Source organism: Puma concolor, chromosome D1, assembly GCF_028749965.1.
Source record: "Puma concolor isolate L17-30 chromosome D1, mPumCon1.1.hap2, whole genome shotgun sequence".
Lineage (NCBI taxonomy): Eukaryota > Metazoa > Chordata > Mammalia > Carnivora > Felidae > Puma > Puma concolor.
The window spans coordinates 75,690,131-75,717,802 of NC_141676.1; the positions used below are offsets into that span (position 1 = coordinate 75,690,131).

The 27,672-nt window shown below is 41.2% G+C and overlaps 1 protein-coding gene across 4 annotated transcripts in view; it reads left to right on the top strand.

Moving 5' to 3' along the window:
* The window catches only part of FAT3 (FAT atypical cadherin 3), a 674,764-nt gene that overhangs the window by 545,624 nt on the left and 101,468 nt on the right, over window positions 1-27,672 (top strand). For 2 of the 4 annotated variants that reach the window (XM_086678557.1, XM_086678555.1), the window contains exons 6-10: window positions 572-782; window positions 1,252-1,320; window positions 9,757-9,896; window positions 23,811-24,086; window positions 26,575-26,785. In XM_086678557.1, the coding sequence (XP_086534683.1) occupies window positions 572-782; window positions 1,252-1,320; window positions 9,757-9,896; window positions 23,811-24,086; window positions 26,575-26,785 (907 nt within the window). The remainder of the gene's footprint in view (window positions 1-571; window positions 783-1,251; window positions 1,321-9,756; window positions 9,897-23,810; window positions 24,087-26,574; window positions 26,786-27,672) is intronic. The other 2 variants (XM_086678554.1, XM_025928002.2) reach the window with 1 other exon arrangement.

Here is a 27,672-nt window from a genome sequence, read left to right on the forward strand (position 1 = left end):
CTCTGGGAGCCCATGCTTTCACCAAGAGAGTCCTTCACCCCTTCAGAGTTGGTGTAACTCAAAGGCTTCTGAGGCAGTTAGAGCAAGGCTGCTGCCTCTCTCACACCTAGCCCATCACCCTCCTGGGATTCTGAGTGAATAGAATGCTTCTCCAGAATAAAGCAGAAGGAAGGAGCTGCACAACACAACCACATACACACACACACACACACACACACACACACACACACACACACTCACAAATGAGCTATTCCTGTCTATGTAACTATCATCTGTGCCCATAAAACACTAAAAATGATAAGCGCCACTTTTGCTTTTCAAGTTGTCCACATCTGTAAAGTTGGCGGTGGTTCAGATCACCTTCTGGTGAATGCGGTGTGGGACCCCCAGGTGACTGAGTTGTCTCCCCCAATTCCTGAGCTCATTCTCCCCAGATCCACTCTCCCTTCCCTTTGCTGACACTGATGAGGATGGATTCTTGGGCCAACAACAGATGTGTGACAGACCTAGATTTCCACAGGGATCTGACTGAGCTCTAAGACCTCTTTCTCTGTTCTCTCCGTGTGAGTAGATAAAGGCAGTGGACAATGGGCGCCCACAGAAATCTTCCACGGCCCGCCTCCACATTGAATGGATTAAGAAACCACCCCCTTCACCTATACCACTGACTTTTGATGAGCCGTTTTATAACTTCACAGTAATGGAAAGCGATAGAGTCACCGAGATTGTGGGGGTGGTGTCTGTGCAGCCAGCTAACACCCCTCTGTGGTTTGACATAGTTGGTAAGTTTGAGTCCCCCAGAGCAGTACTGGCCAACGTAATCATTGACTGGAGTAACTAGCAAAAAAAAAAAAAAAAAAAAATCAGAAACAAAAACAAAAAAAAATACAAAAAATTTAAAAATTAAAAAAAAAAAAAAACACTAACAATTAGTGCTAAGACGAAAAGATATATAGTGCTGGAATGCAAAAGAGCCAGTAAAATGAATAATCGACCTGTGCTTTCGTTCCAACTCTGTAGCTAAGCTGAACAGAAAGTGCTCTCTGGCTGGATTTTCCATAGTATGTTATTTACTGCAATCTTAATGTCTTTCTGTGTGTCATTTAAATTCTATTGTCACACTTGGCTAATCTCATTTCTAAATGTATTGATGGTACTAGACTTTGCTGTCCTTCATTTCTCTCTTTTTCTTCACCTTTTTTCTGCATTCTGTTCTTTTTTTTTTTCTGCTCCCGACTGCCCTGCTTCAAGGTGGCAAGCATGCTCGAGAGATGTTCTATATTCTACAGACAGCTTGTGGGCAGAACTGTTCAACAGAAGGTACCCTTAGTGCAAACACATTTGCTAAAATACAGCTATCCAATCTGCCTTTTACGGTTTTTTTTTTTAAGCAAATTAAATTACATCTTTCATAACTGCCTGTGACAGGCTGAAGTGCAGCCCACAGATTTCATACATGCCTCTAACAACTATTGCATTACTCGTATCCACTGACTCCTTTGTTTGAGGTTTGATGGGGTTTGAATTTGGGGGGAGGGGTGGTTTTGATTTCTTTAAAAAGATTTTTTTCTCTTTGCTTTTGAGGTATATGGGCTTTTTGTTGTTTTGTTTTTATCATTTTGTAGGTTGGTTTTTGGGCCTTTTCCGATTGAAAAATAAATTAAAATTTATCCCAACACCTCTGTTTTGCCGCGGTAGTGCCATTCATAGACCAAAAAGCTCCACCAAGAGGGGTCCCTGGCTGCCATCCACAAAAGTAAAGACAGGAAATGGAACCCAGATATATAGCCAGTGAGAGCTTCCTACGAGAACAGAATAGAGAAAGCAGACGGAAGCATGTAGGACAGACCTTGGGAGCCAACCTTTAAATTCTTTGAAAGAAAATGAGCAAGCAGGCTGCAAAAGGAGAGGGCAGAACAGCAGCCCTGCCCTCCACACATAGGCAGGGAGAGGTGGTGCAGGGGAAACCAGTGCTGAGGACGGCGAAACAAAACAGCCCCTAGCCTGGAGGACAGAACGGGGAGAATGTGCCAGCCCTGGATCTGACACCGGGTTGAGCTGGGTCTGACTTCCCACGGTTCTTTGTGGGAGGCCGGGAATCCAGAAACCTGGTCTGTGGGAATCATTTCCCTCCATTTGTCATTGCCTGGATCGGATGGGCAGGAACCTACCTCTGTTCCCAGGAATGGCTGGATCTGGAGAAAGCATTTAGAACATTCCACATCTGTTTTCATGAGGCACAGGAAAAAGAATGCCCCGTGGCCTCCAACCAAACCTCAGTAGAAGGTCCTGTGAACTCCCCCAAAACGGGCGTGTTTTCTACATATTTCATCTTATGGAATGCTGGTAGAATGTCTTTGCTTTCCTTAGTTGGCATTAGTCACGCCATCCCTGTACATGACCATCATCATTCTGAACTTTCAACTCCTTCTTCGTCTCCACTTAATGCATTAGAAGTGGAACCTCTTCTGATCCAGGAAAGATGTCTTAGATTCCGTATCTTCTCACTAGTTGTCAGCCCACAAAGTTATTATCTCATGCAGCTTCTTCTTTCTTGGTGGCACACGTGCCTCACCTGGTTGTCTGCGCTGTCATCCTTCGTGGTTCCTTCACTGCCGCCCCCAGTCAGAGTTGTAGAAAATGCATCTTGGTTTGCACATGTGCCCCCTGATACCAGGCCTCCAGGGGCATGTGCAATAATGATTGATTTCTTTTAAATATCCCAGAGAAGAGTGCAGTCAACCCTCAACAGGCAACAGGGCTCCTGGTGTGCTGTCCTAAGCTGTGGGAGGGATTGCTGTCTCTCATCAGCCACCAGCGTACCTCCTTCCTCCCCTGACGCACCAGTTCACAAGCACCTCTACACCCCACAGCACTGCTTCTCTCCCTCATGTGATCCATGTCTGCAACCTCGTGCCCCACAACACAAACTGCTACCATCTCCACCCACCCAGGAACCCCTTATTTGTACACAGCACAAATCCTACAAAGCATACCTTTCTCTGACGCTCTGACCCCAGATATCCAAGTCAGTTTGGAATTCCTTAGCATTTCTGTGTGTGTGTGTGTGTGTGTGTGTGATTGGGTGGAGGTAAGCATGCCTAGTAATGCTGCATGTAACATTACCTGCACATTTTCATGTTCGCATTGTTAGTGCTATTGTGCATTTTCATTTCTGTTGATCAATGATCATTCTCTTTTTAATGTTTATTTATTTTGAGAGAGAGAGAGAGAGAGAGAGAGAGAGAGAGAGAGAGAGTGTGTGTGTGTGTGTGTGTGTGTGTGTGCATGAGCTGGGAAGAGGGTGCAGAGAGAGTGGGAGAGAGAGAATCCCAAGCAGGCTCTGTGCTGTCAGCTCACAGCCTGATGAGGGGGCTCGAACTCACAAATCATGAGATCACGACCTGAGTCTAAATCAAGAGTCAGCCACTTAACCGACTAAGCCACCCAGGCACCCCAATCCAATCTCATTCTTAACCCTTAGGTCAACGTCTTTTTCTCCTCATTCCTTCCTCCTGCCAGTGCTTCTGTTGATTGCTTCAGGGAGAGTGGAATAAACCATGGTGATGGAGGAGATGCTCCAGCCAGCCAATGCATTAACCCTACTAATGCCTCTTGAGATGACCCCAGAGTCAGGGTGACCTTCCAGTGTCTTTCCAGCCATAGCAACCATAGCCCCTTGGACAAAATGAGAGCTAGTCCAAGAAGAGAGGGGCAGTTTACAGATGACAGCCCTCCCTGGAGGCTGCTCCAAATCCACATCCAGAAATCATTATCAAAAACATAGCAGCAGTTTCCATGTTTCACCACCTTCGTGCTTCTAAATGCCATACTCTTCCTAAAGAATCCTCCCCGTATCAGTACATGGAGTAGTTCTCTACATGAAGACCTACAGGGTTGTCCCTCTAGTCTAGATGCTTCCACCACAGAGATTTCACTGTAGATCTGGTATCATCTAGCTGAGCTTCTCTTACAGATTGAGCTTACTGGGCCCAGTGCCCAAACAGAATGTGGTTTTATTTCCATCCCCACATCCAGCCAACAACATCTTGAAACACCAACTCTATGTCACCACCAAAGTTAAATCTTTCCTCCAGATGCTGGGGTTGCTTTCAGTATCAGTATGGTCCCCTTTCCACCAAATCCCCCTTTTGAGAATCCTTTCTTATCTAACAGAGTCATTTTTTTTTTTTTTCAATCTGCTGACAGTGTCTTTCCCCTTCTCTGAAAACCTATTGTTTTCTTTATTGTATTCAGATGTTTCCTTCTCACTTTCGAGATTTCTTGCTTATTTATCCTGGGCCATCCAGACTCTCCACTCTCTTCCCTTTCTCCTTGCCTAAGCATCTTCCTTGGGCAAGCTAACACAAAGGGAAAAGAGAGGGAATCGTGCTTCCCAATGCTTGAGAAACTTGACAGTATACTGTGGTTGAGTGTTGACATACACTGTCAGCATGGCTCTGGGATGAGATGTCGGGCGTATTTATCGGTCTTGCCCAGGTAAATACTCTATGACTCTTCCAGTGGAGTCAAGATTTGGTTCCATCATAGACCTAGTGTATTTAGATACCTATGCAGACACTCAAGGTTACAGAGCATGCGACGTCCTGGCCTAGCACTTAACAACTTACAAATGCTATAACGAATGAATTCTCATTAGGTAAGCAGAAAGAGTGTTTCTGCATGCTTTTTCCCCTGAGAGTATTGTCTCCTCATTTCCATATTTCCAGATCTACCTGAGTGTTGTTTAACTTCCTTCGTTTTCCTCCCACTGTAATAGGAATTCACAAAAACTGTAGCAAGCAAGATTTTGTTCCCAAGTCTGGCCCCCCGTACCACTGATCTGCCAGTCACTTTTCTGTTCCTCCAAAGAGACCATTGCTTACAGTATTATGTAGCTAGACCCTCCTCAGCTTCCAGAAACAGAAGCTCCACTTGTAACCCAGTTAAGAAAGCTGTAATTAAAAGGAAACATAATAAAGTTCAGCTGTTCCGTGTTTAAACAGCCCAATGCACAGCATGTTCATTTTCTGTGTTAAAAGGGAAAGAAAACGAAGGGAACAAAAATAACCCATAATCCTCTGTGGCTTTGTCACATATCTTCACACTTCTCAGGAGACTATGATTCAACCCAGCGGCTCCTTGATTTACATTCTTTGTAATGTGCACGCAATCTGGTTCACAGTTCATTCCCCGCATCTTTATCCCGATGGCAAATGTCTGTATGGAACGACCACCGCTATTACATACTTCAAACAATGCCTCTCGACCCACAGTTGATGGCGGACACTGCCACCCATTTTGCTAGCTTTTCACCTGATACTTCGATTAGAAAAATGGTTGTTCTTCTCGAGAGTAAACGTTTAAAATGTCTTTGCTTATTTTATTTGAAAACAACTCTCTGACAGTGCAAGCTAGCACATAGGTCCAACTCTAGCTGAAGTACTTATCTGTGTTGCAGGTATACAAAGATCACCTTGGCTCTTAGTCTGTCATAGGTTCTTTGGGTTCTGGGCTGCTTCTGTCTCCTAAGCTTACACCTGTCCTTCTTGAACCTTGTCCCCAGTGGAGCCATCCCTTAGGATTGGATCAAGTGGGCAAGTGAACTCTTTAGCAGCAGGCCTGTTCTCTGACTATAGATTGGGTCTTTTCTAATCAAGTGGCCGTATTTCTTTATCACAAAACTCTTATTCATCCCTTCTGAGAGAAGCCATGTCTGTCTACCATTTCTAATACACCGGTTTATCCATTCGAGTAGCGTTTGCTCAAAATCATTCAATTAACATCAAATACTTCAGTTCTCCTATTCTGCACTCTGTCCCTAATTTGCTCCCAAATGACCCTCTCTTTTCTCTGTCACAACAACATAGACCATGAAGCACATCTGAAGAGGTTTCAGGGAAATAATAAAAAGCCTAAACAACACTTTGTATATTCATTATTTTAAGAAAATGAATTTTAAACCAGATTGTAGAAGGCATTTTCCTTCCTACCACTGTTTCCTGACCTCCACCCAGCATCTCCTGCCTTCCATGTAAATATCCTTTTCGGCCCTATACTGTGCTTGCTTCATTCCAAGACAGAAAACTATTCATGATCAAACCGTAATCGGTGTTTAGCATTTTTCCTTAAGTTTGCTGTACATGCTGAACTTGAATGAACAGCTTGTGAACGACTCCCTTAATTCATTGACATTCAGCAGCTCAGTGTTTTGGAAGCTTCTCACATAACACTTCCCCCTTGGTGACTACTAGATTTTGGTTGGTGTTTTTATAATTACACACAGAGTGGAATGGAATCGTGTGCTAGGGGAGGAGCCTGGAAACGTCTCTAAAGAGGACAGTGGTGTGATACCCACCATTGGATCTCATTATGGAGAGATGGTGGTACTTTGGACCCTTCTTTAAAGAAAGACTTGACCAAATCATGATCCAATGCCCTGCTGCCCAAAATATGCAAGCAGTAGCTGCTGGCTTAAAGTATTTTCACTCTCGTCCCATTTTTGAAGCTTTTTAGGACATTATGACTTGGTACATTTAACTTTAGAACCCAGTAGAAATCCAACCCTCCTCTTCTGCTCTCTGTTTACTCTGGTATACCCGTCTTTACCAAAAATGGTCACAGAGGAATGTCCCTGACATGAACTATCTGTTATGTGGGCTGTTCACAACCTTGCTTTTAACCATCTCTGCCGCACACCCCTGCAGCAACGCTCAGGCTGTGACTTTTCTACTTTCCCACTTTGTTGAAACTCAGACCAGCTCGGCGGTGTTCTCCCCTGCCCCCACCTTTTGTTTAGCCTAACGCTGCTGCACCAGCATACTCTGGCTTTGCATGTTGTGTTACTGGCTCTGAGGAAGCACATCTTGTTTAAACGGAATGCTGCTAGTGAAAATGGACTCCTACCATTTGATACTCTCACCCCAGATGAATTGGACATGGTTTCCTATGAAATGAAATCACCTTTCAGGCTAAAAGGGAGCCTGAGAAATGAGCCCTGGGGGAGAGATATGGCGTCGTTTATGAAATGGGATGCCTAAGTGGTAGGTTATTAAATTGCGTGAGGGTTGATGGTGAACTGCTGGTCTAGATTCTGTGTCCCTTGTCAGAAATTCATTTTAAAACTCAGGCAAGATTTTGGGAACCTTGTTTCCTGTGATATCTTGGTTTAACTGGGAGCACATGCCCTGGAAGTGACTACCAGAGGCTGCTCGCCATATTGATGGACTGAGAAACACTTCACAGACTCTCTCTCTCTCAAGTTCCCCTTGATATGCTTTCCATTTGTCTACCTCCTTTAGAGCTTTCTGGCCCAGAGCATTTGAAACTGTAGTAGTGGATGAGGGAGACACACACACACACACACACACACACACACACACACACACACACGTGCACGCGTGCACACATGCAGAGGAGTGAGAATTATAAAAAATTACAACCATAAAACTAGCCAGAAATGCTTTTTGATATAAAAAATGAGTAATAAGAAAACACAATCTACATGTCATATGTAATTTATGTAAATTTTATGCCACTCAGCCCATGAAATGATTATGTCTTTCATCACGAGGCCCTGAGGAAAATGTGAGTCTCAGGCAGTGAGGGAGAGCACATAGGATTTCCCCATTTAAACAGGAACTGAAACTGGAAATCTTTGCTTGGGTGTTCTCTAAATTTTATTTTCATTCATCTTTAAACTGGAGCACACCAAAGTTTTATAGTTTGCATAATTTCTACTTTGCCTCTACCTACAAATTTCCACCTTCTAAAATAATTTCCTTATCCTCTATCCTTACCCTGCCCACCCCCCACCCCCACACACACAAAAAAATGTGTTCTTCATATTTAAGAAAGCCAACAACCCGGTTAGGAAAACATTCTGAAGATGATTTTAAGTCTGATTTAAAATATGAAGTAGTCCTCACCCAAAACAGCACAAAAAGTGGCACTCTACGCTTCCTTCTACACAAGTCTGACATATTTTATGTCGTTTCTTTGAAATTTTCCATGGCAAAGTGTTTTTGTTTTTTTTCCCTCAGAATGTACCAGTTGATAGCAAATTATTTTCCTTTGCTCATTAGGATGGTTATTCAAAATCCCTGAATCAGCCTTACGCTTTATTTCATGTGGTTATCAACAGGAAGCACTCCCTTTGAAAGAGACATGGTGACCTGAGGCTTACTTCCCTGTTCAGCCCAGATTTCCTCCTTTTTCTCCTTCTCCTGTTCTTCAAAAGATTTTTTTTTTTTTTTGGAGTGCTCCTCAGTAAATCAATTAAAGATATTAATTGGAAGATGAGTCTCTTTTTAGATGAAATTTTTGAAAAATATATCATCTCCAAGCAATTCTGTGGTCCCCTGTATCTCCATAACTTTAATTAAATGTCAAGGGCAATTATGTTCTCTCTAGCAATTAAGTAATCCTAAGTGTATATGACAGCTGCAAGCAATAAGTATTGAAATATATATGACCAGGGTTTTTTTTTTTTAGTAAACCATGTGATTTATTCTGTGTCACTGTATATCAAATTCTACTAATTCAGGTAAAATTCTCCTTTCCCTTAACTCATCCACTCATTTGGAATTGTAATATCATAGATATTGTATACGGTATTGTTCACTGACCAGCAAAATGAAATGTAAAGTATGTTGAATGGAAGAGAACCCAAGATTTCTTTTCTAAAATATGAAATTCAGTAAGTGAATCGCCCCGTGTGCTATGGCTAAATAAAATTACTGTCCAAGAACAAAAGTAATTGACATCATGGAATTTCAGACTGAAATAAATGGAGCTTGTGAACATATAGTGATATTTAATTAAAATCCATCCAACGTTTGTACCATTATCTTCTCTCCTCCTTAAAACAACAACAACTTTCATTTGGGGAAAAATCATAAATCACATTTTAGTTCACAGAGATGAAAACAGCTACAGTAATTTTAAAAAGGCCTGTGTTGTCTTAGCACATTATCAGGTATTCCTAGTCCAACAGAGAGGGAAGGAAAGTTTTTTAAACTTTCACACTGATTGTTTCATAAGTTGATGTCACATAAGCTGATGTTTTCTTCTACTTCCTTCCAGATTTCATTTTGTAAATGTCCCATAAACTTTCTACCTTTTGGGGAGAAAAATAATTTGCACTGTCAGGATGGCAAAAGACAATTTTTCTGTAAATATCCCAACTTACAGATATAGAATTTTTATATGAAACTCAATTTTTTGGCTTTTTCTTATTTTCTAGTATTTATAATTTTATTTCTGACATCTAATGGAGGGGATCTGAACTCTACCAACCAGAGTTTACCATCAATCCTAAAATAGATTCAAGAGTGTCTACGTAGTGTTGTTAATAATTGAACTATTTGTTTACTTAGAATTTAATCTACTTTAGAAAAGCAGAAAGGTCTACAAATCCTTAGCATAGAAGCCATAGCCACAGGGGGTTGGAAGGCCTGCAGTTTTCTAAATATTTTACTGACTCAGTTTATGCTTCACTTCTGTAACATTAGTGCTGAGGTTTTTCTTTGCAATACATTCTTTTTTGTGACATTTGTTATGCATTGAAGAGGCTGTGTTTTGTAATATAAATTAAGTTGGAAATAGAGGTCCCATTTAAGATGTACAAAACTGAGCCAGAGGGATGCCTGTCAAAAAATATTTCTATATAAGAGTTCCCTTTAAAGCTATATGCTTCAATAGACGTAATAACTTCTCAGATATGCTAATTTCATGTTGTTTTTGTGAAATCATCAGGGGGGAATTTTGACAGCTCTTTTGACGCAGAGAAGGGTGTTGGGACCATTGTCATTGCCAAACCTTTGGATGCGGAGCAGAGGTCCATCTATAATATGAGTGTGGAAGTCACCGATGGGACAAATGTTGCTGTCACTCAGGTAAGATGTCAAATTACTAAATGGTGAGAATGCCAAACGATCTGCTAAAGTCAGTGGTGCAAGTGATTAGACAATGTGTTGAAAGTAGTAAATTATGTCCACGGATTTCTACCGTATTTAAAACAATCGTCTGAGGGGCGCCTGGGTGGCGCAGTCGGTTAAGCGTCCGACTTCAGCCAGGTCACGATCTCGCGGTCCGTGAGTTCGAGCCCCGCATCAGGCTCTGGGCTGATGGCTCAGAGCCTGGAGCCTGTTTCCGATTCTGTGTCTCCCTCTCTCTGCTCCTCCCCCGTTCATGCTCTGTCTCTCTCTGTCCCAAAAATAAATAAACATTGAAAAAAAAAAAATTTAAAACAATCGTCTGAGAGAACAACCTAGCAAAAAGATTGTATCAATGGTATTGTATAACTTAGCCATCTCCTTCAAGAGATTGTGACTGTTCATGCATGGAAGAGGGATATGTATTTGCTTCCTGATCATTTACTGTAGATTTCTCTCTTTGACAACAAAGTCAGCTGTCCTTGAATTTACAAGAAAGAGGGCATGTATATTGTCTGAGTCAACACATCATTATATTCTTCACCTTTTCACGTGTCGGTCTCAGAGAGTTAGAGCTAGAGGCACCTAAGAGTCCAAATTCATTTCACAAACTAAGATGAGTGATATATCCACAGCCTTACTTGAGAACAAGGACTGAGAGTTAGATTCCCTGCCTCCCATCTCTTGTTCTAGCCTCTATGCCATTGGTCCCTTATCCTGGCCGCACAGTAAGGTGCGCTGGTTGTGGGGGCCCAGGGTGTTGAAACCACTGAAGCCTGGGCCACACCCTCAGAGATCCTGCATGATCCTGCTTGTTAGCAGCTGGGGATGAGGACCATTGCTTGAACTCTGGTATGTGAGTGTTTATGAAAGGGCCTTGAGAGCAAGGAGGAGGAGAACATATGTGGGTGAGACTAACACGATGTTAGATATCAATATGGGGCAGATTTACCCTAAATATGAGAGGATTTTTTTGGTTCTGTTTTAGCATCGGAGACCTTAGGCTAGTTATGGCAGAGGACTGGCCCACACGCATATCCTAAAATCTTTCCATTCTCCTTACTTCTGTCTCCTGTTCTCATGACCCCAGAGGCCATCACTAGTTAATCAAGGTCCTTTTTCCGGCTCAGCCCAAATGTGCCCTGAGACTCCTCAACACAAAGGTTCAGGAAGTGAAGATGAAATTTTTGCCAACCCTAAAGTAAGCAAATGTTGATTGGTTTAAAACTTGTTGTAAGCTTGGGGTGCCTGGGTGGCTCAGCTGGTTAAATGGACAGCTCTTGATTTCAGCCCAGGTTATGATCACATGGTTCATGGGTTCAAGCCCCCCATTGGGCTCTGCACTGACAGCCTGCTTGGGATTCTCTCTCTCTCTCTCTCTCTCTCTCTCTCTCTCTCTCTCTCTCCCCCTCTGCCCCTCCCCTACTCTCTTGCACACTTTCTCTCTCTCTCTCTCTCTCTCTCTCTCTCAAAATAAATTTAAAAAAACATGGTTTAAATTCTTGTAACTATGTAGTTTTAAAAAGGAGAAAGGAGGATTATTTCATGCACTGCCTCTTTGTTTGAATTGGTTTCAAAAATAGTATGAGACTTTCTCCTTTGACGCTGTTCATAATCATAAAATGGTGGAATTTTAAAGAAACACGAGAGTTCATCTTTACTTTTTACTTTTTTACTTTACCTTTTCCTTTTCACTCAAATAAACTGAAACCCAGAAAGGGGACATGACATGCACATGACAGGGCAGCCATGTGTGGTGACTCCTAATCCTTCAACCTGTGTCTTTCCCTAGGATGACCATAATACCCTAATTGCCTGAGAGAGACCCATTTACACCTGTTACACTGGTGTAACTCCCATTCACTCTTAAATTGCCTCAGTTGGGACGATAAATTCTACGGCCACCTACTTAAATCTGTACTGCTTCAGAGTATTTTCTTTTTTTTTTTATTTTTAAAATTTTGGGGGGAGGAGGGGGAGAGAGACACAGAGTGTGAGTGGGGGAAGGGCAGAGAGAGAGGGAGACACAGAATCTGAAGCAGGTTCCAGGCTCTGAGCTGTCAGCACAGAGTCCAACACAGGGCTCGAGCCCATGAACCACGAGATCATGACCTGAGCCAAAGTCAGATGATCAACCTACTGAGCCACCCAGGTGCCCCCAGAGTATTTTCAAGACTAAAATACAGATTCCTGGAAAGGACACCATGGTTGAGATCCTATGGGAATCACACAATCTAAAAGCAAGCCCCAAAGACTGATACAAAACAACCCACTTGCAATATTTCTAAGTCTTTATTGCTAATTCACTTTTTAAATTAGCCATTCCTTAGCAAAGCCAACCTCAACTTCTTGGCATCACTTAAAAATACAAGAACAATTTGAGTAAAATACAAAGAAAGCATGGAACCATATTCATTTCCATACTTTTTTCCAGGGTTTTATAACAATTGGATTAAATGGCAATTCAGTGTGCCTAGAATGTTACAGATACACATTAAGTATGTTTAAAATGAGTGAATGGATAGCAGGTGGTAACATATTCAGCGGGGCCTACATGGCAGGTATGCTGGATCTTCAAAGCACAGAACTGATTCATGGTAACCAGAAAAACAAAAAAATTATCAGTGAGGCTTTTCTTGTAGAATTTTTTTAGGACCAGACGAGAAATCATTTAACAGTATGTATTCCGCAAATATTTCTTGGGTTCACACCATGTGCTAGGAGGTGTGCTAGATGCCTGAGGTCACGGTGACTCAGAGTTTTAAAACCAGATGACTGATGTGCACACCCTTTTTAAAAACTAACTTGAAAGCGTACATTATAAGATTCTGAATGTACACATTGTTCAAGTTCTGCTTTGGTTGATTTTCTATCAGCCTAATGTGGAATTAGACCTCTCTCCAGAGCAGTTGGGAAGAGGTGGAAAATCCAGGTGAACTTAGATGTTTCCCTTGGCAAGGCCAAACTAAGTAGGTTGACGAAGGGTATCAGGAGATTTTGTTTCAAAAGCTTCAAAGCCACTCTGTGTCTCCAGGGCCATGACCTTCTCAGTAAGTGAGAACTAACCGTTTCCAAGGTATAAACTTGTGCACGATCAGTATTACCACCAGAAAACCATTACTCTGTCCATAAGGCTGCGTTCAGGCCTAAGTACCAACCCCCCCCCAGAGCCCCTGTCAATCCAGGCCTCTGCTTCTCTTTGCCACAGCCCCTCCGACAATAGAGAGAAAAGAGGTTCTCTCAACTAATCCAAGCCCTCTGTATCAAGGACATGTTTACAAAAAGATTATTTTGTAAAGAAAAGGCATTCTAAATCTCTTTTAGAAACCACCAAAGCGCGTTCCAACCCATGACCCTAGGCAACTTAATGATTCCACCATCAAACAGACACCCTTCACCATATAACTAAGTAAATGTTTTGTAGCCCCAAAACACCTGTCCAGTTTCCCTTTGGGAACTTTCCTCTACTTTGTTCCTTTGGAATCATAAAATATCCATGACAAGGGCTTCAAATCAGCCAGAAACAACATGTTGAATTTCACTTCACAAATGTCACACAAATCAGAGCCTCGGGGATCTCCGTGTCTACATGAAAACTCTTCCTTCATCTTCAGTTTTGTTCTGTTGTCCCAACTTGTAGGATTCTTGTGCCTCAGAGCTACAATATCTGGTGGCAAATAAACATCCTTTTCCTCACTGAGATCCCCTAGCGTGAGTACAGAATAGAAAATATATAAAATGGTCCTGTGGATTTCACGTTGCAAAGATTCAGATATCCTAAATGAGCCTGTAAGCAGGTGACTTTCTCCAGCTGGAATGGGAAGAGAGGCGGCCAGAGGGGATGTCAGAGATTCCAAATGTGAGATGATTGGAAACATCGTCACTAGTTCAGGTACAGAGGGGGCGGTGTGACAAGGAACGCAGGCAGCCTTGAGGTGCTAAGAGGTGCTCCAGCTGACAGCCCACAAGGAAACGGGGACCCCGGGCCTAGAACCTCAGGGAACTAAATTTCATTAACAATCTAAATGAGCCTGGAGCGGATTCACCCCCAGAGTTTCTGGAAAGGAACACAGCCCTGCTGACCCCTTGATTTTGGCTTTGTGAGACTCTAAGTAGAAAACACAGGTGAGCCATGCTATACTCCCAACTACTGACTTACAGAGCGAGGAGGTAATAAATGCGTGTCGTTTTAAGCCAAGTTTGTGGTAATTTGTTATGTTAGAAATAGGAAATAGAAATAGGAAACTATTTTGTGGGAAAGGCAAAGCAGGGTTTTGTAACTCGAGTAGGGCAGAGTTCAGACATAAGTAGTTGGATTCCAGAGCCTGCTTTCTCAACCACTGCCCTGTGCCACCTTCTCAAAGGCAAGGCTAAGTCTTTGCTACCTTTGCTAAATTTTTGCAGGAAGAGAAACTTACCTGGCTCTGCTAATTATGAGGGGAATACTTTTTTTTAAATAGGTTTATTTATCTACCTTTGAGAGAGAGAGAGTGCGTGTATACAAGTGGGGGAGAAGCAGAGAGAGGAGAGAGAGAGAATCCCAAGCAGGATCCACGCTATCGGCACCATCGGCGCCAAGCCCATCACAGGGCTCGATCCCGTGAACCGTGAGATCACGACCTGAGCAGAAATCAAGATGTGGATGCTTAACTGAGTGAGCCACCCAGGTGCCCCTGAGGAGGGCACTTCTTAAGATGGCTGCCTGGGGAACATAGTGCCATCTGTGGCCATTAGAATGTCTCAGAGCCAGCCATACATCCTGGGCATGGAGCAAAATACCCCAACCTCCTTATAGCCTCCACTCAAGCGGCTGAGTTTATGGGCCACAGGGGCGCACATCACCAAGGAGGAGAAATTATGGGTTTTCACAACTTTCCCCATACCTCTATGCAACCCATATGAGCTACTGCATCTTCACAGCAAATTTAAGAAAGTCTAGAGCATGACTCTTCCAAAGGATCAATGGATAGAAATATGTAGTAATATATAATGCCTGCCATTTGCATAATAAGACTTAACAAGCTTCATTCTTAAGTTTCATTTCCTTGTCTTACTGGGAGTAGTTACATCAAATATTACCATCACACTTATTTTTCTAGTAAAAAACTCACACAGATTGCTTAGGTGGACACCTTGGGTGTACACAGGTAAAGAGGTCCAAACCCACTTTTTCCTTCTCAAGATCAGATATATCTTAGAAACTCCACCCTACACATCTATATATACAGAATATACAATTCACTAGAGGAAGCATTTGGTATAAAGGAGGGAATACTGACCTTGAATCAGGTGACCCAAGTTCAAGTCAGCACTTAACCAATTCCTGTCTATGTTACCAAATAGAAGGTAGTTCTCTCTCTGCGAGACTCAATTTTTTCTGTATAATGGGGATACTACTTTACCTACTTCATGAGTTGGTGTAAGAATAAAATAAGATCTTTTGAGATATTTTCAGATCTGTGATGTGCTGGGCTCATGCAAGTTTTATTAGTAGTCTCATCCTCAACTTAAAATTGGAATACTATACCTGATAACTATAAAATATTGTGCATGTGGCTTTCATTGTTATTCATGAAAGACAGCAGAGATATTCATGCCCAAATAATAATCTAAAAATTACATTGATTTGATTCAGAGACTCATGATGTGTGCTTTTGTGATTTTAATATGCTTTTCTTATTCAAGTCCTACTTTGATTTATAAACATATGAAAATCAGCTTGTATTCATATGCTCCACAGCCAAACCTGAGATTAAAAATCTCTTTCAGATAATCTCCAAAATTCTTAGGCCCCACAAAGGCAGTTAGTTGAGTTAATTAGCCACAAAGGCTTTCTGCCAAAGAGAGTGTATTCACTGGGGCTAAGAGGTCTGGGACCTGCATTCTTCAGGTTAACCTTGCCCTTCACAGCCTTGAGGAGTCCATTCTTCTTTTGTCTTTAAGCCATGTGCTGGAAATTCCTCACTGGCCTTCTTCTTCAAAAAGCAGACTTTATCTTCAAGATTTAGACTGTGTCTTCTCCTTTCCTTCCACCTTTGCACCTGCTTAAAGGCAGGTGAGGGTAAGAACAAATCACTTTTTTTTTTCTCTTAAAATTTTTCAAGAGAGAAGGTGACAGAATGCGAGGAGGGGAGGGGCAGAGAGAGAGGGAGACACAGAATCTGAAGCAGGCCCCAGACTCTGAGCTGTCAGCACAAAGCCCAACACAGGGCTTGAACCCACGAACCACGAGATCATGACCTGAGCTGAAGTCGTACACTTAACCGACTGAGCCACCCAGGTGTTCCAGAAGAAATCACTTTTGCTAAAGCTGTTCCATGATTCCCTAGTTCAAGGAACTCCCAAGGATCTCTTCCTTTGTCAGGAGTTTTTATCTTCCTCAGCACCTTCTCCCTCTTAGCAGGTGAAAAAGAAAGTAGCCCCAAACTTCCTTCTGTAGTTAGGTTAGGAAAATGCTGGAACTAATACAATTATATAGAGATAAAATAAAGCAGCAAACCAACTCTGAGGTAGGATTTCCTATTAAAAAAACAATAATAATGGTAAAACTTCATTGTTTGTAATAGATCCATGCCTAACAATTTGTGAGTGAATCGATTTTTGAAAATGGATTCCAGTTTTAAAGGCAGCAGGGAACTTTCTGCTTAGAATAATGTTCCTGAAATGACAGCGGTCACGTCTGTTGTCTATTGTGTCAGTTAGGATTTCGGTATAACAAGGTACGTGCTATGTACACACGCACTTGTTCACGTATATTAGGTGCATTTATAATTAGTGTGTATATAATTTCAGTGCACATGGAGATGGCATAATGGAATGAATGTAGAACTTGGCTCCATATGACCTAGTTTGAGTTTGGCCTTGCCGTTGTCACTTTGGGCACACCCCTTAACTTCTCTGATTCACATTTTTCCCATCAATAAACTAGAGACGATAAAGGTTAAGAAACAAATATGATACAGGTTTAACATAAACTGACATGATTTTTTTTTTTTTTTTTTTACTTACACATCCAAAAATAAAACTTGTAAGCTTGGGGAGAATCCAAGGAGCATTACCCTTGAAATCACAACCATAGAATATTTTAAATATGGTTTCAAAATGCCAACAGAGGCGGAACAGAGTGTCAATACTTTGGGACTTAATTGATTCTAATGAAAGACCGAGGCCTTCCCCTGTAACTCACCCCAAGGACACTTCATGCCATGAGCCTTTGTAAAGCCAGGCTTGGCACGTACCCAGACTTAGCTTAGATGAGCTTGCAAAACCCGAAGTGTTTGTGGTAGGCACCATTGGATCCAGCGCTGAAGAGACTTCCTACATTCAGGTTTCCTCCTGCTTTGATTCCATTATACTTCTTTAGGCCTTTCAATTACCATTTTGAGCACAACATCTTTGAGAGTTACTTTGCTTTGTTTGTTAGTTCAGGAGCTCACAAATGGCCCCAACTGTGGGAAATAAAAAGCAAACGAGGAGAAGGAAGTCTTTTACAGAGAAACACTTGTTCTGACTGTAGATTAGGCACAAGACAAAGCAAGCAGAAAGAGGCAAGCTTTTCAGGAGCACATCAACTTTGAAACTTCATGAAGGTCAGGGCAGCCTTGCTGGCTGGAAAGGCTTTTTTATCCCGTTAATATAACTGCTTCTGTGCACACAAATATTGTAGCATCTTGACTAAGTTAACTTGAACTTTTTAAAGGAAAGAATTGGCATTCAAAGAATCTAGTATGACCTTCCAAATACAGTGGAGATAAAACAATACCTAAAACTCACAGGCACACTTCTTAGCCCTTTTTTTTAACCATAAACTGCAAGCAAATCTTGTTCCCATGTCAGGCTCACTCACTGGGCAAGTCTTCTGGGCACAGAGGCCGTTGCACTGCCCTTTTCTCTTCCTCAGAAAAGAAAAAGCACATGTGCGTCAACATGAGTGACAATGCAGCTGCTTATAAGAATAGCCGTGGTCTGACCACATTTTAAAAAGTAAATAATTTTCTAGAATGCAGCCAAATGCCTGCATATGTAAAAGCATTCCCATTAGTCAGGAATAAGACAGGAATGTCACCCGCTCCAATACTATTTAACTTGTGCTAAAAGTATTAACCAATGCAAATAGGTAAGATAAAGCAAGTGGTGTTATAAAAAGGAAACGGTAGAACAAATGTAATGCTTCAACATGGACTCCTTGGCATTTGCATATTTTGGATATATGCGTTCGGGTGCTTTTGATAATTAAGACGGTCTGCAAATTCAAGAAAACCCAACAAAGATAAAGAAGCTTTTTTAAAGTACTAGAAAAATATAAGGAAATATATGGTCATTGATCTAGTTACTGCTACTATTAACATTATTACTATGTCCAGTGGTTTTACTGTTGTCATTGTTGTTATTGTTAAATTATGCTCTTAACATTATGATCATCATCTTTATAATCATCGTTTTACCTGGATCATGGCCGAAGAGACTAAAATCTGTGGTATCACATATGTCTAAACTCTGTGTACAAAGATACTAAACATTTAACTATGACATTTATTGAGTAACTGCAATTCATTGTGTCCAGCCCTGAGCTAAATGCTGGGTATACCCTGATGATCTCTGATATTTATCTATAATCCCCAAGTCAATATTCTCAGCACCTTTGTGGTCATTCCTGGACATGCACAGAGCAGCAAAATATTTTCCCTGCTATGGTTGAACAGAGTGATGCTCTGCCTTCCTGTTTGAGCTCTTGTACTCTATACAAGTGTCCTTTTTGCAATCTATTTAGTGCCACATTTTTTGCATTCTTGTGTTCTTTGTCAGCAATCTCACTGTTTAAAAGATCCCTCAGTGTAGGACTGAAATGCAATTCAGTGTTCCCAAGTGCAAGAAGGACATGCTGATGTGCCTTATAGACAAAATATGTGTGTTCCATGAGATTCATTCAGGCCTGAGTTATAGTGCTGTTGGCTATGAGTTAATGTTAATGAATCAACAGTATATATTAAAGTGTATTTAAACAGAAAAAAAAAAAGAAAAAAGTAAAACTATCTCTCCATTTGCATGTAGTATAATTATGCATCTGTAAAGTTCAAAGGAGTACATAGAAAAGCTGCAAATGATAGGAAACTTTAGTAAAATAACAGATTATAAATTCGGCATACAAATCAATAGCGTAAATAGCAAAAAAAATAAAAGGGAAAAGATAAAATGGAAACGAAGACCCCACTTAGGATATAGCACATGCATAAACTTTAAAAAGTGTGTTTTGTTTAATGTTTTATTCATTTTTGCCAGAGAGAGAGAGACAGAGTGTGAGTGGGGGAGGGGCAGAGAGAGAGGAAGACAGAATCTGAAGCAGGTCCCGGGCTCTATGTTGTCAAGCACAGAGCCCAACGCAGGGCTCACACTCACAGACTGTGAGATCATGACCTGAGTCCAAGTCAGATGCTTAACCCACTGAGCCACCCAGGCGCCCCAAAAAGTGTTTAAAATCTATTTGAGGAAAGCTAAAACTCCCTGAAAAATAAAATGGTAGGTCTGAACAAATGGAAAAAGAAACTATGTCCTTGTATAGGACGACTCCATCAGAAAGGAATTAGGTCTCATGTAGTTAAACTATACTCTCACCGTAATCCAATCTAAAAGGCTATCAATTTTTTGTCAGTTGTTATACAAGCTGATTATAAAGTTCATTTTGAAGAACAACAAACAAGCCTGGCCTGGAAACTCCTTGAAAAGAACAAAGGGGCTAATTTTTGCAATTAAAACACACTATAAAGCCTTTTTAATTAAAACATTTTTATATTGACATATGAAAAGACAAAGAAACCAATTGAACAAAATAGAAAATTCAGAAATATATCATGTGCGTATGTAAACTTAGCATACAATAAAGGTGGCCTCTCAAATCAGTGGAATTTGAGTTTTGTAAAAAGCATTGAAGTAAATGGAGAACCCTGTAGAAAAAAATGAAATTCAATCCATTTCTCACATAATATAGGAAAAATTCCAAATGGAGTAGAGATGTAAATGTAAGAAAAGGGTACGTGTAAATGCTATTTTTAAAAAATGAGTGTATTCACCTATAACCTGAAAAATATAAGTATTCTAAACTATGACTTAGCATCCGGTAACAATAAGGGAAAAGACTGATGTTTTCAATTTCATAAAAATAAAAATAAAAGCTTTTGCATGGAAAAAAATCACCATAGCAAAATAAAGTTAAATAACAAAATTGAAATCATATTTGCAATTTATATCACCATGCTACCAAAAATAAAGAAGGAAAAGACCATCTAACTCATAAGGAATGAGCTGATATAAATAATTTTCACATAAAAAGAAACGCAAATGACTCTTAAGCATATGAAAAGATGCCCATCCTCGCTCATAATAAGTGAAAGGCAAATTAAAAGTACACTGAAATGCTATTTCTTATCTATCAGATTGGCAAAAGATTCAAAAGTTAGAGTACATACTTTGTTGGCAAAGCTGTGGAAGACATTCATTCGTATATATTGCTATGGGAATGCAAATTAATAAATTTTTTGGGAAGAGGAATAAGGAAATAACGAACAAAACTATATAAGCACTTATCCTTTGATCCAGCACTCAGAATTCTAGGGACTCAAATATATATGGTAGCAAAAAAATAAAAAGACCTGGACACAAGGCTCTTGATGGCGCATTTTTTCTAAGGGTGAAAATTGGAAACACCTGACATGCACATCGATAGAGGAATGGTTGAATTAACTGTGATCCATCTACCCATTGGAAGAGTATCTCTATATTGCTGTGGATTGTCTTTGGAATATGATGAATTCAGTTTCTCAACAGCAACACTGTTGACATTTTGGTTCAGGTAGTTCTTTGTTGCAGGGGACAGTCCTGTGCATTGTAGGGTGTTTAGCATCATCCCTGCCCCCCTACCCACTAGATTCCAGGAACACCCCAACACCCAGTTGTAACAATGAAAAATATCTCCAGATATTGCCAAATATCCCCTTAGGGACAAAGTTATCCCCAGTTGAGAATCATTGATATGATGTTAAGTTAAAGAGCATGAGGTGAGGTGGCCGGGGGGGGGGGGGAGCTGTATACAATAATGTTTATGTTAACAAAAGAGATGGATAAAATGTAACATTAATCTTTAAAAAATCATTACCTGTAGGAGAAGAAGGGAATAGGGTGAAGGGGAAAGAGAAGCTAAACTACTTTGACTATACCTTTTTTGTAAATTTGACAGTGGTACTTTTACATGTAATATAAAAACAAAATTAAATGTTAAGACAAGTTTAAAATTTTAAAGTAAAAAATGAAAGCCAATAAACTTAAATGTGTTGGTGGCATATCTACACAGAGAAGAGCTCTTCTGTGCTTTAAACATACTAATTTGACTGTATATCCTAATTTATCCTAGTGGGATAAATCTCAAAATCAAAGGAACTAAAAATAATATTAAGTTGTTTTTGAATGATCATAGTTGTAATAGAATTACAGCACCAAAGTTGTTATTGTTATTCTGAGACTTGTGTGCATGTATTTCATATAAAACTGAGTAATTGTGATGATGTCTTTGAGCATGAGAAATTTCAACATAGGGTCTTAGCCTGGGATACAGATATAAAAAGAATGAGATTAAGTAAAAACCTTGATGCCCTAATTTTGAATTGGATGTGTCAGTATGAACTCATGAAATAATTATCAACAGCAAAAAACTCTCGCTGACTCTGTCCATTGAAGCAAACTAAACACAATAGTAAATCCAACAGCAATGATCATTCCTAGCACCACTTCTAACTAAAAAGATATCATTGTTTTTTGGAGAAATAGATATTACAGGACTAGGTCAGAAAATGTACAAGGTGACCCTGGAAAAAAATCACCAGTAAAAATTATTAGAAAGCAAAGAAGCTATCAAAGACTACTAGGATTGTGTCAAAAGATCTCATGAGCCAACTTGAAGAGGCTCCCATTGGCCGAGGAAGGGCCATTTGTTCATCAATAAGTATAATAACTGCAATGGACAGAAACATCAGCTGTGATTAAATTCATGAGCTCGTACTGACACTCGAGAAAAAATGCTTCGTTGGTCACTTTGGGAAGAGCTGAAGAACAAACTATCATTTTGAGATGATAAATAAAGGGAAAGAATTAAGTATTCATTATGACTTCACTATCTGAATTGTCCTTCAGAGTAACGAAGTATTTGGAGAGAAGTTTCTTTTTAGAACTATTCTAGCTAATAAATGAGGAATAAACCATAGAATTAAAACCTTACCATTTTGTATTTTTAATGAATAAATGCCATCTATGTAATGATCATCAGGGGTTGCCAATGCCACGTAACAAGAGTGAGAACTAGGTATTGCAGACAGAACTACAATATATATCCAGATGTAAAAAAAAAAAAAAAAAAAAAAAAAGAAGGAAAAGGAAATTGAGCATGAATCTTACCAAATCTCCTAGATCACACTATCAGTTTATAAGAAATACAGGGAACAGAGGCACATGGAGAACAAAACCAAGGGGAAGCAATGAGCAAAATTCAACCTGTGGGAATTAAAGAGAAAATGGTGGAGTTTACTTACCACCACGAGCAATGATATAATATAAAACAATATAATATAAAAATTGCAAGGAAATAAAAGGAGACAGAAGGAGAATCTATACATTAAAAGATAATTAAGGGCACCTGCAGTTAAGTGGATCAATTCTTGATCTCAGCTCAGGTCATGATCTCATGGTTCGTGGGATCAAGCCCTGCATAGGGCTCTACGCTGACAGTGCGCAGCCTACTTGGGATTCTCTGTCTCCCTCTCTCTCTGCCCCTCCCCCCGTGTATGCGCTCTCTCTAAATAAATAAATAAATAAACTTAAAGAAAAAAGATAATTAAAGGGCATACCAACCAACGGCAATGTTTGGACCTTATCTGAATAGTCTGATGTTTTAAAATACGTTTGTAAACATACATGACACAGTAAAAAATTATAGAAGCATAAACACCCTGAATATTTAATATTAAGGAATCCTTGTTTTCTCTGTTTAAGGGCAGTGATGGTAGTGTGTGTGTTTATTTTAAGGATCCCTGTCTTTCGGAGTTACATACTGAAATTATGGGATTTGCTTCCCACTAATATGGGGAGCAGATGGAGGTGAACCGCTATATATAGGAAACAAGATGAGCCATAAATTGATCACGGTCAAAGCCGAGCTATAAATATGTGAGGGTTCATTAATCTATGACCTAGCTCTTTTATTGCTGTTTCTTACTTATGTCTGCCTGAAATGTTTTATAATGAAGTGCCTGGCAAAAGAAAACAACCCGGGGACTTCCTGTTTCAGCTGCCATCCATGCAGTGTTCTTCGCGAGACCCCTCCCATCTGAAGGAGAGCCACTGTGTGGGGCCCCTGCAGCTGAGGAGTTCTGACTGCTCTGAGGATGCCGCATCTGTGTCCACGCCTCCCCTTCTTCTGCCTCTTTGTTACTCTTCCCACCCTGTCACTGCTTCCACTGCACCTCCACCCGGAGGAGCTCATAACAGAACTTAAGACAACAGGAACTTAACAAACTAAGGTCACCTTGTGATCTCTTACATTGTGCCTCAAATAGGCCTGTGGAATTATCACCCCCAGGGGGCTGTCTCAGCTGTTCAATTAATAGTGAGAATATTGATTAGCTCATAGTTTATGTTCCTGCTAATGTGAACCACTGGTTTATTGTCAACCTCTAATTACAGAGTGTTTTCATATGAGATCTTCCTACATATTGAGAGAGCTGCTAGAAGCTGGGCTCCAAGGACACGGAGGGAGGGGGGTGGGAGGGGGCCTCTTTATTAGCAATGAGTGAATTGGCATTAGTCATCACTCCTGTCTTCTTTTAACTATAGGTATTTATCAAAGTGCTGGATAATAATGATAATGGCCCAGAATTCTCTCAGCCGAATTACGATGTGACAATTTCCGAGGACGTGCTTCCAGATACAGAGATACTGCAGATTGAAGCCACCGATAGAGACGAGAAACACAAGCTGAGCTACACTGTCCACAGCAGCATTGACTCTGTCAGTATGAGAAAATTCCGGATTGACCCCAGCACCGGTGTGCTCTACACGGCCGAGAGGCTGGACCATGAGGCCCAGGACAAGCACATCCTCAACATAATGGTAGGACCAAACTGCTGATTTGCTCTCCTAACAGAGTCGTTGACCGTTCAAGACACATTCCTTGGTCTTCAGGAGTACAGGGCCCTTACGTTTTGTAAGTAGTAGTACATTTGGTCTTTTCACAGCAGGGCTGCATTCCTTTTTTGCTTTTTTTTTTTTTTCAATGAGGAATTGGCTATTGTTACCGAGTGACTCGACACTTTTGCCAAACTGAAACATTAGATGAGTTCTTCAGACAGTGGCTTCCCAGGAAATGCTGCTGACAGGCTGACTTGGGAAGGAAGGAACAGGCCATGTTTCTGTAAATCTCCCAGGCTATGATGTTGGTTTGCATCCAGAAGATTTTTGTGGATAAGTTTAACAGAAGTTCCTTGAGAAGTTAATTCAAGGGTGATCATTTACTCACCCTGTGCAGTGCTCAGTCCTGGGAGGCATGTAGGGAACTGAGTCATTACCTACTGCACAGGCATTGGACCAGTGAATACTGGCACCCAAGAGAGATCTCAAAACACTCCGAAGCCTGCAGAGAGTGTTAGTTAGGTCTGAGGTGGGGTTCATGGGGCCTCCGAATTATGTGGATGGAAGTTGCTTTAATTTTAAAGTGGAGTTGCTCGAGTTCACATAAGTGGGAAGTAGAGATGAAGAGAAACGTCCTTGATTAGCTTATGGCCTAAAATCTGTCCCTTTGACCACCCAAGTGCCTGTGGGCCATTGCATTGCACAGCTACTGCCTAACAGACCCCCTGAGTTCCTTAAGACCAGTAGGAAGACACAGACTAAATTTTGTGTACTGACTGGCTTTCAAACACACTAAGACGCTACCAGTGTCCTAGCAGCTGAAGGTGATGTTCCACTGAGTGCTACTCTTCCTTCCCAAGTCTGGAAACCCCCTTGGGCAAGAGGAAGCTGGAATGCCATGCCCTTGGCTGTGGTTTCCAGCTGTGACACCAGGGGCCGAAGAAGAGGGACTCATAGAGACCATCAGATCCACCCTCATTCATTCAACAGATATTTCTCCAGCACCTACTGTGTACCAAGCCCTGCTCTAGGCACTGAGGATACAAGAGACACGTTCCACTGGATGTTCCACTGGAACAGACCTAGATTCCAATAATCTTCATATACAGAGCTCAGCTCTGTCCTTGGGTGTAGGGGGCCGGTCTACAGACAGGAAAATTGAGCACATTCACTGGAGTGCTTCTGCATGTGTTTTACTCAGGGGCAGAAACCTCACGCCAACGACTAACTCCATTCTCACTAGTCAAGTCATTTCTGTTCATTCTTTCCTTAACAAACTCAAAATTCAGTTTGGTCACCCTGTATCATTTATCATTTCTGTAATTGATTATTTAGAGCAAACATGTCCTTTGTGCTGCCTTTCTCCCAGCAAAGCCATTTTAAGTCATTTTGCTTGTTCCTTCTAGGTACTATTTCTGAAAAGCCCTTTCCCTTTGATGGCTCTCTTCGGTCTATTTTCTAATTTCTTCACATCCCTCTGAAGTTATGGAGTCTATAATTGAACAAATGGAAGGCACACATTTGATTAGTGCTACAGCAAATTATAGCAAAATCATGTGGTTAGGGCTAAAGAATTGATTATTTGCAAGCTCCTGGCATATGCAAAGCAGGGGAAACTTTGAAGCGGTCAGGCAAGTTTCCTTGGTGAAGTCACAAGGCGGGGGGGGGGGTTCTCACATTTTAGGAGGATTTGGTTCATCTTCCTGGGAATCAGGGCTCCCCCTCGGTCTTGGGCCTTGGCATTGGTTGGCTCTTGCCTGAAATATGTGGTGGCCCACGCCCCCCTTTTACCACTCGCACTTGCTTTTGTTAACCTCTTCCAAGAAGCTGAATGCCACCTTAACTTCTTCTTACTCCTCACTCCCATTCTGGCACTTACCACCAGGCCTTACACCTGCTTACTGATTTCTATGATCCTGTTAGCTTCTTGAGGGCAAGGACCAAATCTGAATCGCTGCTGAAGTCAGGAGAGAGTGAAGCCAGGACTTGACAGATAATAGGTGACAATAAATGTTTGTTGAATGAATGAATAAATGCCAGTGCCTGCTTTGCATTTGTTAATTCTTTCATTAAACTTTTTTGTTTCCCTCTCAGAAGAGCCCCTGTCTGCCATTCCATTAGCAGCTATATATACACAAATAAGGGGGTAGTGGCGGTGGGAGGTGGTGCAGAGAACAGTGCTGTGTCGGTGATGCTCAGGCATCAGCTCCACACACACACAGACTGAGGATGGACCGTAGGTCAGTCAGAATGCTGAGCGATAAAATGGATGGGGCCCTTACTCTCAATTTGTTCGCAGTTAGTGTCCTCACTTGATATACCATCATTTACTGAGCACCTACTGTGTGCCCGGGATTGCATCAAGCACTTGGTGTGAGTGACCTCCTTTGGTATTTACCACAGATATAGCCATGTGACTTCCTTGCAATTTAAGATTTTAGTCCTGCTGCTTCTTGTATTTTGCCTGAAGGTCAGAGATCAGGAGTTTCCTTATCGAAGAAACTTGGCCCGAGTCATTGTGAATGTGGAAGATGCTAATGATCACAGTCCTTATTTTACCAACCCACTGTATGAAGCATCTGTATTTGAATCGGCTGCTCTGGGATCAGCTGTTCTGCAGGTGACGGCTCTGGACAAAGACAAAGGGGAAAATGCAGAACTCATATATACCATAGAAGCAGGTGAGAGCTGTTGCACAGATTGTAACATAATGCATGGCATTTGCCCCTCCGTAGTGTTGATCACCATGTGAAATTCACATCGTTACCACTGGAATGTCTCCCAAAGAATTTCTTGGCCAAGCAACTGCCCGATTTGCGTGATGATGCTGTATAGAATTCTTGGCATTCCTGTAATATGTTTTCCATCACTGATGGTGAGGAGAGAGTTCCCTCTTACTGTGTGATTCTCAGATTTTTCTGGAATGAAAGGGAGAGAAGAAATGAGTGGTGAACTCAGTGACTTTCACTGATGGGTCGACAAGCCATGGCCTTGGACTAAAATAACCAAAGCCTTCCACCTTTTGAGGGCTGCCAGGCTGTCCTATGAATTGGATCCCACAAGTCTTTGTTTACTTGTCAGTGGGCAAGCGGTGGGCTTCAAAAATACCTACACCCCCACTGTTTGCAAAAATTAACTTCACCCGAGGGGAATCAAGAGTAGCGCAGTAGGTCGTAGGCACTGAAATGTCCACTTAACTGGACAGATAAATAAATACAGGCTCAAATTTTGTGAAATTTGAGATTTTTAACGTTTTTTAAAGTTTGTTTATTTATTTATTTTGAGAGAGAGAGAGAGAGAGAGAGAGCGCGCGTGCGGGGGAGCAGGGGTGCAGAGAGAGTGAGAATCCCAAGCAGGCTTCGCTCTGTCAATGCAGAGCCCAACACGGGGCTTGATCTCACGAACTGTGAAATCATGACCTGAGCCGAAATCAAGAGTTGGATGCTTAACCGGTTCAGCTACCTAGGCGCCCCTTAAATCTGAGATTTTTAAAGTCAATTTGACCATCTATAAGGCAAGACCATAGTTCACTGATGGTTTGAAGATAGAGAAAGGAAGAAAACACTTC